Below are 16,250 nucleotides of genomic sequence, written 5' to 3' on the forward strand. Positions count from 1 at the left end.
ATGATTTCTGCTGCAGTTTGACTTTGGCTTGGCTGCGAGAGCAGGTAACAAGCCAAGTGCGGTTTCATCAGACATATTTCAGAACTGCGGCCAAAGCCGTGCTGCGCCGCGTTACGTCTCAAGTCACGAACTGGCAAATTCCAGTATCGGCCAGGACGGTCCCATTCCAGCCCAGTTTCGGCTTTTGGAGAGCCCTCAGCCCTGGCTGCCTCTTCTGCCAGCAACAACTCCTAATTCCAGGACATTCCCTATGCCAAAAATCACTACGTCAAGCGAGCCAGGCAGTCTCTTACAAGTTTATGCAACTGTTCCATGCTTCCCCCCTCAAAACCCTCTATGAAAGTTCAGCCTAACACCATAAATACTCTGTTGTGAGCTGACAGCGGAGAAATACCGTTTATTGCCCTGAATCTCCCCGCCTGTAGGAACACAATGAACCAAACCGCAGCCCCTGCCTCTCGCCTGGACCTTCACCCCCAGCCACGTCCCGTCTCGAGAGCCACACCAAGTTGGACGGGACCAGCATGGACTGGCATTTCTGGGGTCACTGTCGAAATTCCCATCCCCAGCCCCAAATCCACACGTTCCATACGGGCACACCAGCCTCAGCACACTTGTGAAAGGCAGCTGATTTTCATAGTTTTAATCCATTAGCAACAGCTAATCCAGGGGCAGTTAATCTGACTGCCAGCCATGCCCCATAACTTTGGGCTGCCCATGTGAAACGCTACCTTTTGGTTTCCTATGCTCACTGAATTTCTGCGGATGTCAAAGAAATGGACTTCGGTAAGGTGATTTATGATCCAGGATGAAAAGCAGTTTGGAAGCATAAGGACTGCTCCTACTAGTAAAATAACGTGTACTTCTGATCTTTCTTTTTAAGGGAAAAAAAACATCTGTTGAGTATCCACACTGAATATTCAAATCATTAATTAGGCTCAAAAGGCATAAGGTGCAAATTGCATAGATTTGAAAACGCGGCCCAGAGAGCCTCTGGGTTTGTTCGGTTTGTTTGTGTTAAACAACAGCAGGAAAAAGAGGCAGGACAACGCAAGAATTTTACTTCTTGCATCTCGCCCAGGACCAGCTGGCATCACAAAACTTTTACAAACCAAAACCGCCAGAGACAAACACAGCAGCCGAGACACCAAGGACCACGAAGGGTAAATCTAGAAAGTACCTAATCCAGTCCGTTTCCTTCGCTTTGTAAAAACAAGTAACCGACACGCTTCCTGCCGGCGAACCTTCCTGCAGATAAGGGTGCTCCCGACAACAGGAAATTCTTTTCTAGAAGCAAGCACACTTTCGCTCCGAAGCCAAACTTTCTCCACTTGCACTCCAAAACAACTGGAGGCAGCACCTGGATGATGAGAGGCAAGCAGGACAAGAGTCGATGCACGACCGCTGGCACCGTGTGCCCACGGCGTGGTGCAAGGGGAGGGTGCTGAGCCCCTTGCCTGCACCTGGGGGCTCAGCCCCGCGCCGTCCGGCCTGAACAGCCACAGCTGGAGCTCTCAAGAAGCAACAACCAAAGAGCAGAGCACGTAAGCCAGGGATGCCGAAGGTGGCAGTGGTCCCTGAAGGTTCCCAAGCAGCGACCGGCACAGCGGTGATGTGCTCGGTGCTTCTCTCGGCTTGGTCGCTGCAAAACTACGATTAAAGAGGGCAAGAAAATGAAATGCTTCAAGAAAACGCAGGGGTTACTCAGTTCTCAAAGATGTCTCTCCATCAAAAACATCCAAGATCAACGTCTGCTACCCAAGAAAACAAGTAAAAGCATTAAAGCCCTTCTTGCGAGTTCCCTGACAAACACTTCTCTGCTGCTCTAAGAGCAAAACCACTCTCCTCTCACACCCAACAAACTTTCAGTAGTCCGGCAAAGTAAAACTTCAGCCCTCTTTTCTCACGTTACATTCATCAGTAATGAAGTACATTTTGTTCTCTCTCTGGTTTCATCCCCAAACAGCACTCTACGACCAAGCGGTGACTTTTATTAGAAACCATCGCACAGCGCTTCCCACAGCCTCCCATTTTTTCCCCAGGTGAGGCTGGGGTCGAGGCCTCAACGCTCAAGTTCACACCACTTTGCTCGAATATAGTTTTGTACTGAGGAGGACCAAAGGCAGACCCCACCAGCCCCGGCCGTCCCTCCCGAGTCCCAAGAGGCACCGCAGGACGGAGGCCGGCCGAGCAAGGCCAGCACCCCGCTGCCTCCCCAGCCTGCGCTCGTCCTTCGGTGGGAGCCCGGGACGGCCGGCAGGAGAGGAGAGGAGAGGAGAGGAGCCGTGGAGGCGGCGCAGTTTTTACTGCGAGTGACCTTGGTTTGACAGGCACGTTCTCAGGTTTCAACAGATGCTGTGGGAAAGGCACCAGAAGCCAACACGTTTCTGCAGGCATTTCTGATGATATGCAGACTTTTTTTTTTTTAAATAAACGGAGGGGGGGGGGGAAGTCTTCTCAGTTTCCATGACAACAGTGTCTCCACTTGTCTGTTATTAGATACCATCCGCTTCCTGTGTCTAAATTTTTAAACCAATCAGAAAAGTGTTTATAGATGTTGCACTCCTGGGACAGTCCCTCTCCTACCCCAGAGCTGCCCCACGGCCGGGCGGCCTCACGCCCTCGCAGCAAGGCCACTGGGCGCTGGCCTCCGCCGGGCACCGGGCACAGCGGGGCTCCTGCCACCCCGCTACCGCACCCACACCCTGCCCGGGGGACGGACGGGCAGAATTTAATAGTGCATGGACTCATTTCACCATTCGATATACGTGTATAAATATATTTTAGTACCGCACAAACTCATTTTCACGGTTTGCTTGGTTTTGTGTGTTATTGATATATATATATATATATATATATGGGTACCAAACAAACTCACTTTCATGGTTTGATCATTTTCATGTGTTATGGATATATATATATATTTGGTATCAAGCAAACTCATTTTTACGGTTTGATCATTTTCGTGTGTTATGGAGATATATATATATATATTTGGTATCAAACAAACTCATTTTCATGGTTTGCTCATTTTTGTGTGTGTTATGGATATATACACACATATATACAGGTACCAAACAAACTCATTTTCATGGTTTTTTGCTCGGTTTTGTGCGTTATGGATATATATACACACACGTACATATTTTGGTACCAAACAAACTCATTTCCACGGCTTGCTCATTTGTGTGTGTTACGGATATACACATATACACGCACACGTACATATTTTGGTACCAAACAAACTCATTTCCACGGTTTGCCCGTTTCTGCGCAATATTCAGCCTGGGGAACACCACGCCCCCCCCCAGCCCCCCCGGCTCGAGGAGCAGGAGCCCAGATCCCCCTCGCCCCGCCGCCCCCGGGCGCAGCGCCGCTCCGTGCCGCCCAGCTGGGAGCCGGCCCCGGCGGCCCGCGAGCGGAGCGAAGCGGCCGGAAGATGCGAGAGCGGCCGGGGCAGCCCGCCGGCGGTGCCCTTGTCCGGCCGCGGGGCCGCGCCGGGAGCCCCGGGGGGCGCTGAGGGGGGGGGGGGGGGACGGACCCCGCGGGGCCGGGCCGGGGCAGAGCGGCCCCAAAAGTTTGGCCGGGGCAGCGCCACGCAGCGCCCGGGACCGCGCGGATCGCCAGCGCCGTTACCTCCTCGCCTCGCTCCCTCGCCGGCTGGGTGCGGTGGGTGGGTGGGTGGGGTGGGGTGGGGTGAGGTGGGTGCGGTGCGGTGCGGTGGGAGCTCCCCGCGGCCGCCCCGCTCCGCGCCCCCGGCGGGAGGCAGCCGCAGCCCGCGCCGCCCCCTCCGGCCGCCCGCCGGGCCCCGGGCCCGCCCCGGCACCGGCACCGCCCCGGCACCGCCCCGGTACCGCCCCGGTACCGCCCCGACACCGCCCCGGCGCCGCCCCGGCACCGCCCCGCCGCCACCTCCCTGCCCGCCGTGGAGCGACGGGGGCCCCGGGCCGGTGCCGGGCTGGAGGGAGGCGGCGAAGGCCCGGGGCGACCTTTGGAGGTCAGAAGGATGCGGAAAGTTGTAGCTCGTGAATTCTTGGTGACAAGATTCGGGAAAAAAAAATGGATTTTTTTGTGTGTGTTTGTGTAATATACGGTTATGTGGGTGGAGGGGAACAGAAGGACGGCTCCTCTGCCCATTTTTCTGGCCCTCAGGGTGGATGTTGAAAGGAGCAGCCCGGCCCTTTTGCTCGTGAAAATCACAAAAAGCACCCCCGCCTCTGGGGGTCCCAGTTGTGTCCCTGGTGCCCCTGTGTCTGCGCAGAAGGCCGTGACCTCGGCTGCTTCCCCGAAACTCACTCTTCACTGTGCGGACAGGCTGGGTTTGTCCCATGGGGCATACACAGCCCTGGGAGCCCCCAGGCAAAGTTCACAGGTTTGTTTTTCCAGGCTTCGCTCCTAGCCCAGGTAGGCGGCTGTCGGCGTGGCAGCTGCTGGCGGTGCTCACCGTGTAGAAACACCCGGTGTAGTCTTAATGAAAACACCCCGAGAGGTGGGAGCGGAGCATTTTGGCTCAGCTGTCAGCACAGCTAATGCAGGGGGCCCTGGGCACCACGTCAATAACAAGGCGTCTGCAAATTGCTTGTGAAAGTGTAATTATCTGTTTGCAGTATCGCCACATCTGGAAATCCCACGAATGCCAAGGGGAGTCTCCGTGAATGGCAAAGTCCTGGCCCCACTCAAGGAATCCCCAAATCACAGTCATTGTAGACACTGCAGGTGCTGATTACCCTTCACAGGTCTACTCCGTGTCAACGCTATAAAGAAAGCACTTTTTCCTGTACATACCCATTAACTCCAAGCCAGGTAATTTTCCTAATGAAAGCAGCAGCAGCGTTTCTTTGTCCTTTGATCAGGTCGTCTGAATTGCTCTGCGCCTGTATCTGTGCTAACCGCAGCAGCTTTAAACCTCAGCCTAAGTTCCTGCAGAATTTAGCCACAAGTATGTGCATTTCCCTTCCTCTGTTTGCTCCCAGTGATGCAAGCTTCATTATTCTTTCATTTCTTCTTCCTTCCTCCCACTCAGATATTTGAGGCTTTCTTAGGTGCTTTGTAACTCTGCTTCCCACCTCCTCTTCATTTGGATCCTTCCTAAAGAAAAGAGTGTTTTAGAAGACCCACATTTGCAAGGGAAAAATATTAATAGTGGAAACTTTCTCAGCAACGTATTTTTCCTGTCTCCAAGTGCATCTTGTCTCTTTGCATCAGCCTTAGCGATGTTCACTCTCCCATACAGAGGGCTGCTTTGTTATCTGTATCTGCCAGATGAAATTAATGAAGATGAAATTCTTACCTCTCTCCAAACGGGGAAGAATTTATGATTTATGTTGCAGAACGTTTTCCCATGTCCAAGTCAGCCCGTTTCATCTAATTCTCCTTCGCGTTTTTCATTAAGCCTTGTTCTCCTGGAGAGCCTGCAAACCCGGGCACCCAGCTGGCAGCTGCTGGGTTATTCCTGGCCTCTGGCACCCAGAGCACCGGGGTCTCCTCTCCCACCCCAAGAAAACCATTCTAGCGTAGGGGTGCTTTGCCACAGGGACGCCTCTTGGGAACATCTCCATGGTGCTGTAGCACCAGGCGGTTATTTACCGAGGAGCAATACGAGGAGCTGTTGCAGGAGATGAGCACCGTAGGCCCGTGCTTGCCCAGCCCTCAGCTCCGTTGCAGCACATCCTTTCCCATTCCCTTTTTGCACTTCCAAAGTTGTTTGCCGAGACCGAGCTGGCTGGGGAGCGCAGAGACCAGGTATCGTGCTTAATGGGAGCCACATAAAATGAACGTAACTGCGGGAGGAAATCGGTCGCCATACAAATGCTCACTCGTCACTTCCGATACGGCATGTTATAGCTGTGCTGCTTACCCTTTTCGTTTCTGGAGTGTGTTTAGTCTCTTCACTTGGAAACAAAGATAAAAACGGCAGTGTTTTAGCCACATCATTTGTTTTCAAGAGTAGGAAGATGTCAGTGACTTTTATTCCATCTACCCGTTTGCCATTAGTATCTGACTGCAAAACAAGGAGACAATTAAAAATATACTGCATTTTCAGACACTCTTAATGACTTTTTGTAGTGCCTCAGTTGTTTGGCTGCCTGACTTGAGTTCCACTGAAGATTTTCATAGAACAAATACTCACATATGCAGCTCCAGGTCATTTCCCTATTGCCTCTCAGACGCACAGAGCACACAGCTGGCCCCCACTGGTAGGCCTTTGTGCCCGACCACTCCACCGCGTGGGCCCGAGCCCCGGACAACGCGGGGAAATACAGGGGGATTACGGTAATGACATCCTCTCTTTCATGCTTATGAATCAAGTCCCACTCGCATTCCCCGTGGACAGCCAGGCAGACCGGTTATGGCCACAAAGGGGTACTTAATTATGCACATCTATGTGTTCTCGTACAACTTTAATAACAGCGTAAGAGTCACTTGAGCAATAGACTTGGTTTTATGAACCGAAAGGATAAGACTCAGGTTCTCTGGTGGACAATGAAACTGGATTTCTTCTGCTCTTCCGTATTTTATTTTTGTTAATATCACCCTTAAACTTTGAATTATCCTGCAAGTATTAGGGCTCATTAACTTTGTTTCAGCTTGTACTTTGTGCTAATGGGACGGTTTTTTGTAACAAATATGAATCACTTGAAGGCTAAGGCTTAAATGTTTAATAAAAGTCATTAGCAGAATTACGTGCTAGGACTTACAAGAAAGATGATGGTGTTGTTATGGTTACTGCTGTATCTCTGGCTGTCAGTGGTCTTTCTGACTTACCCTCTGCTTACGCCAGGCCTTGAGTTTTTACATTTCCACAGATGGGATAACATGGTCGTGGCACGCTCACAGCAAGCTCCAGCCCATGTACCTCGTACATTCTCCAAGCTCACAGGTGTACATGGGAACAGAGACCTTCATCCTTCCTGCATGACCCAAACAACACTGGTAAAACAGAAGAGCCTTTTAACCACTGAAATAAAGCATATTGGTTAAAAAAAAAAAAAAAGTATCACATCCACTTTATCTTGCACTCTTATCAACATCTACAGAATTAGCCATCTGCAGATCTGAGCTCTCTCAATCCCTTTTGGGTTCTCATTCTCCAACGCCTCCATTTAAATGGTTCTCAGTAAATTCTCGGGGCTTTTCGTGTCTTCCTTCGCAGGCACCCGCATCCTCCCAGGGAAATCTCCTGCGAGCCTAGCAGGGCCCAACCAAAATGTCACAGTGAAGGGCGCTTGCTTCATTTCCAAAGTGTTTCCTCAAAAATGCGTGCCTGGATTCATCTCCCCTCTCCTGGGTACACTGCTTGACAATCCAGCTATTGAAGTAGCTCAGTGTATGCACACAGTAAACATGTCAACACATCACGTTCATAAATTATTACAGGCAATGCCAAATCTGCCACAAAGATTTTTCAACTTTAGGCTGTAGAAGAGGATCTTCAGTGGCAGAAATGCTGAAAGACTGAAAGCGAAAAATAAGCAGAAGGATTTCTCTTAACCTCATGGAACTAGGATCCAAAACAGCACACACTTTACTGCCAGAGGGAAGAAGACTGATGACTACTCAGCGGTGACCGAGGCAGATTTTAGAATAACATAAAACTACAAGAAAACATTCATAAAGCTGTTCTGGTACTGCCAAACTCAGTCCGATGTGCCTGTCTGAGACGATCACTGGGAAGCAAGGTAGTCTGTGATGTTTTGTAAAACCAGTTCTCTTTTTCCTTTCTGTTCTTTTAACATCCTAAAGTGTACACAATAGTTACAGGCATTATTTTGGGTGCAACCAGTGAGATGCAGTCAGTTTTTCTAGCTATTCTAGGTGTAGCCTGAGGCAAAGGGATGCTCACTCTCCCTCATCATTCACATCAGTGCCTGCTCCCCGGCCTGTCCCCTCTCTCCCCCAGCATCCCACAGCTCCCTGTCCTTCTCAGGCCGCCCCCATGCAGATGTGCTTTCCTGCATCTCTTGGAGGTAAGAATTTTGCTCCCTGTTTTTTTGTTTTGTTTTGTTTTCTTTTTTTGAGCAAATCCAGTTTATTTAGCATAGAAATGAATTAAAAGTACGGAGCATCCTAGTCCGCTAGGGCATCCATCTGCCTGTGCCCTCCTCCTCTGACTGCCCCATCCCCAAATCCATGCCAGCAGCTCTGGGCTGCTGCAGCCCGGGAAGGTCAGCACATGCATGAAGGCACAGGAGCAGCCAGCAGACATTCAACCTGAGTCTCCAGGCTTGCAGGTTCATCATTTTTGTCTCTAGGCTTGATGCAGGTAAACCCTCTCTCTCGTCACCATTAACAACTCCCGTCCCAGCCATGTGCACGGGCTCCCTCACTGCCCTGCCCCTTTGAAGGCAGCTATAGGGCATTGTGTATTTACCTTGTTTTTCCCCCAAAAGAGAACCTCACAGTTCTCAGCCCGCACGCTTGACACAAGCAACAGGACCGCAGTGCTGTGCAGCGAGGGGACCAGAGCCTCTCGGCAGTTCTGCCTTGATAGGGACCGAGAAACCTGGCCACAGATTTCCTCCTCATCCTCCCCTTTCTCACTTGCCACGGTCTGTGCTCTGTTCTGTTAATCTCACCTGGGCTGATATTAGTAACATGGTTTTGCTGGATCACGTTTAATTATTTGTATATTTGGATTAATTTAACATGAGCTTTACCAGGAGGGGCTTTACTTCTGCAGGCTGTTTTCTGTTTCTAATAAGCACAGCCACTTTATTATTCTATGGTTACCTCATTATCCCCGAGAAAACAAAAATTCCAAATTTTATTGGGATGAATCTAAGCCGGTGATCAAACTATCTTGTGAACCAGCTTTATGTGCATCTCATTAAATAATGTAAGCCATAATACTGCAATTAATCAGAAAACAGACCTTTTTCTGCCAGTTTTTTTGCTTTTTTGCTTAAATATTTATGCTGGGAGAGTAGCCCATCTGGTTTAGATTGTAGCATGGAATCACAAGACTTACCCACCATCCCCTGACTTGTAATTCTGGAAAAGACTGGAAGTAGTTTGGCAACATAATATGTTTCCCTGTCTCCTGTAGAAATAAATCTCCAGCTTCAGAGTAGATTGCAGCTGACAACTGGGTAATTTCGAGACCTAGGCCCGAGTTACAAAATGGGGAACCAAATCCAGATTCAGATTTCTGGTAACTCGGTGGCTGGATTTCATGTTTAGGTTCAGGCTACTATGAGTTAAGCAGGGATTAGCTGTGCTGTCTGTATTCAAGCCCAGGTTTGGACTCGGCACCCTGTGATGTTCAGTGACATCTGGGGCTGCCCTGGCTCTCCAGGCATTTCCCACTACAGTTGAGGTGCTCATAGTTCAGTTCCTCCAATAGGTCAGTGAACACAAATGAAAAAAACCTACTGTTGCAGGGTATTTGCATGGTGATTGTCTCAGTACCATTAATGCACTACCTCTCAGCACTCATGTAACCAAAGGAACGTCACCATCCCCGTTGTACAGGAGAGGCATGAAGGCACAGACGGACTAAGTTGCACGTGGAGTGTTAATACACCCGGGAGCTGGTCCCAAACAAGTGCTGCAGTGACAGAGCCAGCCCTTCTCCAGCTAATTCGATGCCACTTGCTGCTGCAGGCATCTGATCCCTGACAGCACCCTTCTTGCAGAGCTCCCCAAGCCCTTCTCAGAGGTGGCCAAATACCTTTCTTCCCAGTTTGCAGGTGGAAAACACAGGCAAATTCCTATGGAAAGGACTTACCCACCGCAGTGAGCAACTGAGTCAGGAAAAGGACTGAAACGCTTTGAGGTGTCAGGGTGGGACATTTACCCAATGCTAAGGCCTTTCTAAATACAGCCGCTGTTTGTTCCGGAACTGTTCCAGGATGCTGTGTGATCACTGGGGAAACTCAGAGATCCTCACGTGCCCTTGCTGGGCGGGCCGCAGCCGGGCTGGGACATGCCAGGGTGACAAACCGCTGCGTGCCGGCCCCTCCGACCACGCCGGCTGTGCCCAGCCACCTGGAACCGACACGGGCTCTGAAGCGATCCGGCTGATTTGTACAGGGCGCGGAGCACCTAGGCTTTTACACACAGCTGGGACTGAAACGGAGCCTGGGATGTGAACTGCTTCCTGCTGCAAGAAATGGCACGGCCAGGGCAGGAGCATCGCAGCCTGGATCTTTCTCTGTGGTGGGTCAGCTTGGGACATGGAGGTACAATTTTTCCTCTTTTTTTTCAGTTACTATGCGTCTGGCTTGATGCTACCAAGAGCCACACAGCTGCCCCATGTTACAGAGATATCTGTGTCCCCGTGCTGGGGGGGATGCTCTGGGAACAACAAAATTTGTCAGCGCTTTCCCCTGCAGAGTACAACTCTCAAGAGCAAGCGGGACCATTATTTAGACTAGGCAAGATAACACTATGATAAAATATTTGAAACAAAAGGAATTCTTCACCACGTTGCTATTTCCCATAGATGAAAATACAAATGTTGAAGGAGGTGGGAGGTTGCAGCCCGTGGATCTAGCAGGTGCTGGGACTGACTTACCCATGAAATTCTGGCTCCGTAACATATTCTGTCCCTACAGGAAAATGAACCAGCAGTGAGGTTACAAGCCTCAGGTGTGGGAGACCCAGGCTAAAAACTTATTCTTCAGAAAGGTTTTTCTGAGCCGCAGGGCTGTGTCATTTCCGGCAGGGACGCTTGAGGAGCACGCAGGTGGTCAGACCCAGGGAGAGCACCCTGGCCTGCCCAAGCACACCTCAGCAAGAGCCAGCAGTGCTCCCAAGGCTTCCCCCAGGCGCTGCTGTGTCCGTGACTTCGGGCACAGGGTACTGCCCTGCACTCCCCTTTCAAGGACAGGACGTCATGGGGACAATACTGCTCCGGCACCGAGCTATGCACAGGTACGAGGGGCACACAGCACTGCTGTGGATGTAATTCGCTCACTGTGAATTAAGTCTCTCAGCATCGCTATGGATACGCTGGCATTGCTTGGCGGGCAAGACACTGAGCAAATCACGTCACAGTGCCCAGAGATGCAGAGGAGCAGAGAGTTCAGCTTCCATCCTTCTTGCCCAAACTCCCTCCTCTACACACCGTTGTGTCTCCACCAACACACCTGAGATGCCTCTGTTCGTGAAGCGTCTGTTGTGCCACTGGTTTCCATTGGGATTAGCTGTTTAAAATATTCAGATGCAGCTCCCACCTTCCTTTTGTTTTTCCTCTGACCCTAGAAGTAAAGATGGCATCCCTGGGCAGCCAGGCTTATCAGTCGGGAGGGTTTGTGGTGGCTGTGAAGAGCGGCAGACTCACCAGTTGTTAGAAAAATCCTCTAATGTTTTCATAGCCTTGTTCAGAGGCATGCGAAGACACAACACGTTATGGCTCATTACAGGAAAACCACTGAAAAGAACAACTGCATACGGACACTGCATTTAAACCTCCTTGCTGGGGGAATTATCAAGCAAAAATCAAGAGAGATTTGCACAGGCAGAGCAGCACTTTGCTTTGAAAACAGGCTCGCTGGCCTCAGCCTAAACAATTTGGGAGCAAGGTCATGTCACTGCAGGAGAGGTTCGCAGATTGCAGGGGGGCAGTGCCCGAGGCTCTGCTGGGAGAAAGGCTCAGGCTTTGCCCTGGCAGCAGAGGTGGCCCTGGGTCACCTGCCCCCAGCCCCTTCGAGGGGAGGTGGCATCGGTGAGGCTGGTGGCACAGCCCAGGGAGCAGGAAGAGGGCTGGGAGCCAAGATACGACATCGATCCTTTTTCCTCCCTCCTCCAAGTCCTGCCTGGGTAATGAAACGAAGAGGACACGGGGCCATCAAAGAAATCTGAATGCTACCACCTACCACTTGCCAGAGACACTAAAAGCAATAGGGAAGAAAAAAAAACATTATCTCCTGGGAGGTTAAATCAGCAAGCCATTACTAAAAAAAGATAAAGGGAGACAACTTTCCTCAGGAAGCAGCAAGAACAGTGTCCTCAGAGGGATCAAGCAATCAAAAAGGCTCTCTTGCCTTTGTTTCTTGAAGTCAGGAATGAACCAGATGCATATGAAATATTTGAAAAAAACTTGCATTACTTAGTATGCTGTGTTACTGCATGATGAAAAAAGAGCATTGTAACCAATTACATGCTTTAATGAGAAATGGGGCTGTCTCTCCTCACCCCTCTTCCCTGCAGAAGAGATCAGCCTGCTCAGATCTGTTTATTCCCTGGATTATACACTGGCATTTCCTCTCATCGCTGCAGCAGTGCGTTTCACAGCTCCTCCTCCTTTACTCCATCTGAAACAAACTCCTGGAAGCTGAAGGAAGGGCCTTGCTTGCTGCCACATCTCATGATGAATGGCTGAAGCTATCTGAAGTCACACAAAGGTGCAACTGCCTTGCTTCAAAAGGAAGTTATAACAGAAATGAATGTGCCTCTTTTCTGTAGAATAGTAAAAAGACAGATAGTGTAAATGGTAAATCTGGCCTCGTTTCTGCACATGTTTTGTCCTGAGATGTGATTTGGTGGTAATCTGGCTGGTTCGCATCCTCCCCGGAAAGTGCATTTTAGGGCCCTTTGCTCAGGCAGTGAGTCAAGGTTGGCTCCGTTTTCTCTGACGCGCTAAACAAGTCGGGGTGTCTCCTGCTGAGGCTGTGCTCTGCCTTCCACACAGGAGGGACGTGGGGAGGAGAAGCGAGGGGCTGTCAGTCAGGCTGGGATCCTCACGTGCTGCAGATACACACACAGATGTCCAAGGAGAAACAACCTTGAACTACAAAACTCCAAACCAGAGACCGAATACTTCTAAAGCGAAGTAAAATATTTTGAATTTCCAATACTGCCCACTGTGATAACACCCTGTATCGAAGTATCTGTGGTTTCTCTGGAATGCAGGGTGGCTACATATTTGCAAAATAATGGGTGAAAGACTCTGTTTGTGATGATATGAGCAATCGCAGGAGCCGTGACGGAATCTTTCTGACCAGTATCTGTTCTGTCACTCATCTGCTAGCAGTAATAAATGATGGGTCTAATTCAACAACATTCACATCTAGTTTTTATCTGTATAGAAGTCTCAGAAAGTAATCTTCCATTGCCCTGCAATGAAACTGGCTATAATTTTTGATGAACTGTGCTCTAAAAATGTGTCTGTACTTGTTATCACCATGCCTCGGTTATGAAAGCCTAATGCCAAAAAAATGAACTTGCTTACTACATTATCAGGACACGCTCGGATTTTTTTCTGCTCTCACCATCTGCTTGCTTTCATATGCTTTCCATTACTGAGACAGTGTATTACACTGCTAGCAGAATTAGTAAGAATAATTTAGCTCCCCCAACAAACATGATAGTAAATACAATGGGCAACACTCTGCTCGCTCCTTACTCTGTGCAATCCACCCGCGTCTGTTCTGTGCCACCTAAATGGGTCAAGTTATTTTCTTAACCCTACAGGCCCAGATCCTATTGACTTCACCAAGGAAATTTGGGTGTAGATGATGGAGGAATGCAGCTCACATTATGCCTAATGCCTAATTTAACGGAATAAGGGTTTTTCTTCATTACTGTGGGATGCTACACTTCTGAGTTACTTACTGAAGTAGGTGCAAACTATTTAAGGCTTGTCTGACATATACCGTGCATGCAAGGAAAAGGAAAGGTCTTGCTAGGCTGGTGTGCCCACAGGGCGAGGACAGCCACCAGCACCAGCCCTTTGAGAAGCCAGAGGGGTGGCTGAGGAGGGGCTGTGCTTTGCGGGCAGGCTGGGGGAAGGAGGCATCCCAGGGACCAGGGACCGTGGCCACCTCACGCTCTTACGAAGAGGGCTTGGACCCGGCAGGCTCTGCTGACTGGCTCTGATACTCAGCCCCCTTCAGTGAGCAGTTCTGGGCTTTGGGGTTATACCCTAAGGGAGAGAAGTGCTGATGCCAGAAAATGAGACTTACTGGGCCTTCCTGTGGGGTTGTTACTCGTTTCGTGGATTTGAGATGAGAGGCACCTTTTGAGCATATAGCCTAATAAAACTAAAGTTTTGCAAGAACCATGAGCAAAAGTGCAGGCTTCTGATTACAAAATACAAAATGACAATACTTTTATGTACTACATCATGAAAAATCCAAGCATGCTAGCAATCTGTAATGACACGGCCATTCCTGTTTTTCTCACAGATGAATTTTTTTTAAGCTGTGTATTCTTCTCTCATTCTGCTGGGAAGTCAGGCACTCACCTTCCATGAATGCTCTTCAGCATCAAGATGATGCTACACCCCTTCATCTCAATCACTTGCAGTAGTGCCTCCGCAAGGAGACGATTAGCCTGAATAAAAAGAAAGCAGCAAAGTGAAGAGGTTAACTCTAGCACATAGGAAGAGCAACGCGGGGGAAGGGCTTGGAGGTGAATCTGAACATCTTCTCTTTATTGCATAATTACAGAGAACAGAGAAGCACCACTTGTCACCGGCTTATGCACTCTCCTTTCTGCTGCATTGACTAAAGCTTGTTTTCAGGTTATATCATAAAAGAAAATGAATGGAAGCAGGTTTATCTCTGAAATGAATTGAGCACATGGCCACTGAATCTCTTCACCCATACAACACTATTTTGAATACTCTGAATTAAATCACTGCATAACAAAATAAACAGTAGTATATAAACATTAATTAATATTCATAGTAAGTGAACTTCCTCCCAGATTTACTTCTGGTGAATAGCTCTTGGCTCTAGTCCTTGAAAACCAGTGCTGAAAGAGCAGAGCTAAAGCTGTTATAAATTATCATTTGTGATGGCAGTGTCACAGACTAGAAGTCTATCAATGTGAATCATAGTAAATCAGGAAGGAACTCACACAAAACCTGCTGCTGCAATAAACAACAGGCTTCCACAACTGAAAAGCACTATTGACATCAAGTTCTCAATTCAGTAAAAACATTACTTTCTTTACAGCACATGAACTTCATTTTCATAATATGGCCCTGCACCCTCTTGAATTAAGATGTTAAAAACGTTACTTCCTTTAGCTGTTTGACTCACTCTCCCCTCAGCTGGAGGAGCTGAAGGGAAATGGAGCTTAATAGGAAATTTAAGATATTGATGTACTGTTATTGTTTTAACAGGTTTACTTTGACTTCCTAACACAAGGAAAACAATTTATCTGAGCTATACGTGGCTAATAGCTCTAGGAAACTTGGTTATCTGATGTAGCATCTAGCTTACTTGCAGAAACTGTAACAGATTCTTCTCCATGACACTGTAAATCATAACAATTGCATAAACAGGTAGATCTGAAGATGAGAAGCGCTGTTGAGGATCCACCTCACAACAGACTCCCATTACAAATGAAATGGCCATTTCAACTGCCAACATGGTATAAATCTTTTGTTATTGGGTTGCTCGGTTGTGGTTACTTGCAAATGAATTTGATTATTAGAAAAGGAAGATAATAACCAGGAAACACTTGAGCTCTGCAAGTTGCATATACTTCCCTGTTGACTTCAAAATGTGTCTAAACATATACAAATCAAATCAAGTCTGGCATCAGTGCCTTCATTATTCAACTCAATTCAGTTCATCTTGTGAACTGCAAATTAGTTCTTCACATATTTGTCATGATTAGGCTAGGTTTATGAGTGATTCATAACAGATGGATAGTGGAATACACAATAAAGGATGGGAAAAAAATCAAGGAGGCTGATGTTTCTGGCACGCCTCCGACGGGGATGATATGTGATGAACGTGCTAAGAGCACTGGCTTCCTTTAAAGGGGCTGTGAATGTTAGCATAGTATTTGTACAGCTCAGATATTCCCAATAAAGGCCCCGAAATACCTGTTCCTCAGACAAGGCAAACAGGTTTCCGAGGGAAGATTTTACTGCTTTTTTTTTTTTTTGTGTGTGTGTGTATGTGTGTGCACGTGTGCCTCTGGAAAGCAAGCCGTTAAAAAAGAGAAATAGTATTGTTATTATTGTTGGGATCTCACAGTAAAATTCAGCACAAAAAAAAAAAAGAAGAAAGGGCATGACTGAAATTCCACATGATTATTTAACATGCAGGTGGAAGTATTTGCCTCCATTCTCTGTCAGGCTAAGGCAGAAGATAAGGTTAAGAAAAGTTAGAGAAAGGGCTACTTATACTTTACTAGCGCAGAATAAAGGATGTGAAAGTCACACGGAAAGCACGGTCATAAAAACTAATCTATTTCCTTGTGTTCTGCAAATCCTTGAAAGGTACATGCTGTTCAGGAAAGATGGAAATAGAGATTATCTTGGCAAATTGATGTTGTAGTGCCATGAC

General features: G+C 48.4%; 2 protein-coding genes across 14 annotated transcripts in view; both read right to left on the bottom strand.

Moving 5' to 3' along the window:
• FOXN3 (forkhead box N3) overlaps nucleotides 1-3,824 on the bottom strand; it is a 200,225-nt gene extending 196,401 nt beyond the window's left edge. For 2 of the 7 annotated variants that reach the window (XM_083836516.1, XM_083836515.1), the window contains exon 1: nucleotides 3,637-3,816. The gene's annotated coding sequence lies outside the window, so the exon portion shown is untranslated. Of the gene's footprint in view, nucleotides 1-3,636 lie in introns of all 7 variants that reach the window. The other 5 variants (XM_083836510.1, XM_083836523.1, XM_083836512.1 and 2 more) reach the window with 3 other exon arrangements.
• Nucleotides 3,825-4,014: 190 nt separating this feature from the next.
• Nucleotides 4,015-16,250, bottom strand: part of LOC310899811 (uncharacterized protein) — a 117,404-nt gene continuing 105,168 nt past the window's right edge. For 2 of the 7 annotated variants that reach the window (XR_014584680.1, XM_083836730.1), the window contains exons 6-7: nucleotides 14,189-14,277; nucleotides 7,985-12,690 (exon numbers count right to left, since the gene is read on the bottom strand). Coding sequence is in view for 5 of the 7 variants with exons in the window: in XM_083836730.1 (XP_083692856.1) it covers nucleotides 12,684-12,690; nucleotides 14,189-14,277 (96 nt within the window). In the remaining 2 variants the exon portion in view is untranslated. Of the gene's footprint in view, nucleotides 7,738-7,984; nucleotides 12,691-14,188; nucleotides 14,278-16,250 lie in introns of those variants that run through there. The other 5 variants (XR_014584679.1, XM_083836726.1, XM_083836727.1 and 2 more) reach the window with 5 other exon arrangements.

This window comes from Anser anser (assembly GCF_964211835.1).
Source record: "Anser anser genome assembly, chromosome: 5".
In the NCBI taxonomy this organism is placed as follows: domain Eukaryota; kingdom Metazoa; phylum Chordata; class Aves; order Anseriformes; family Anatidae; genus Anser; species Anser anser.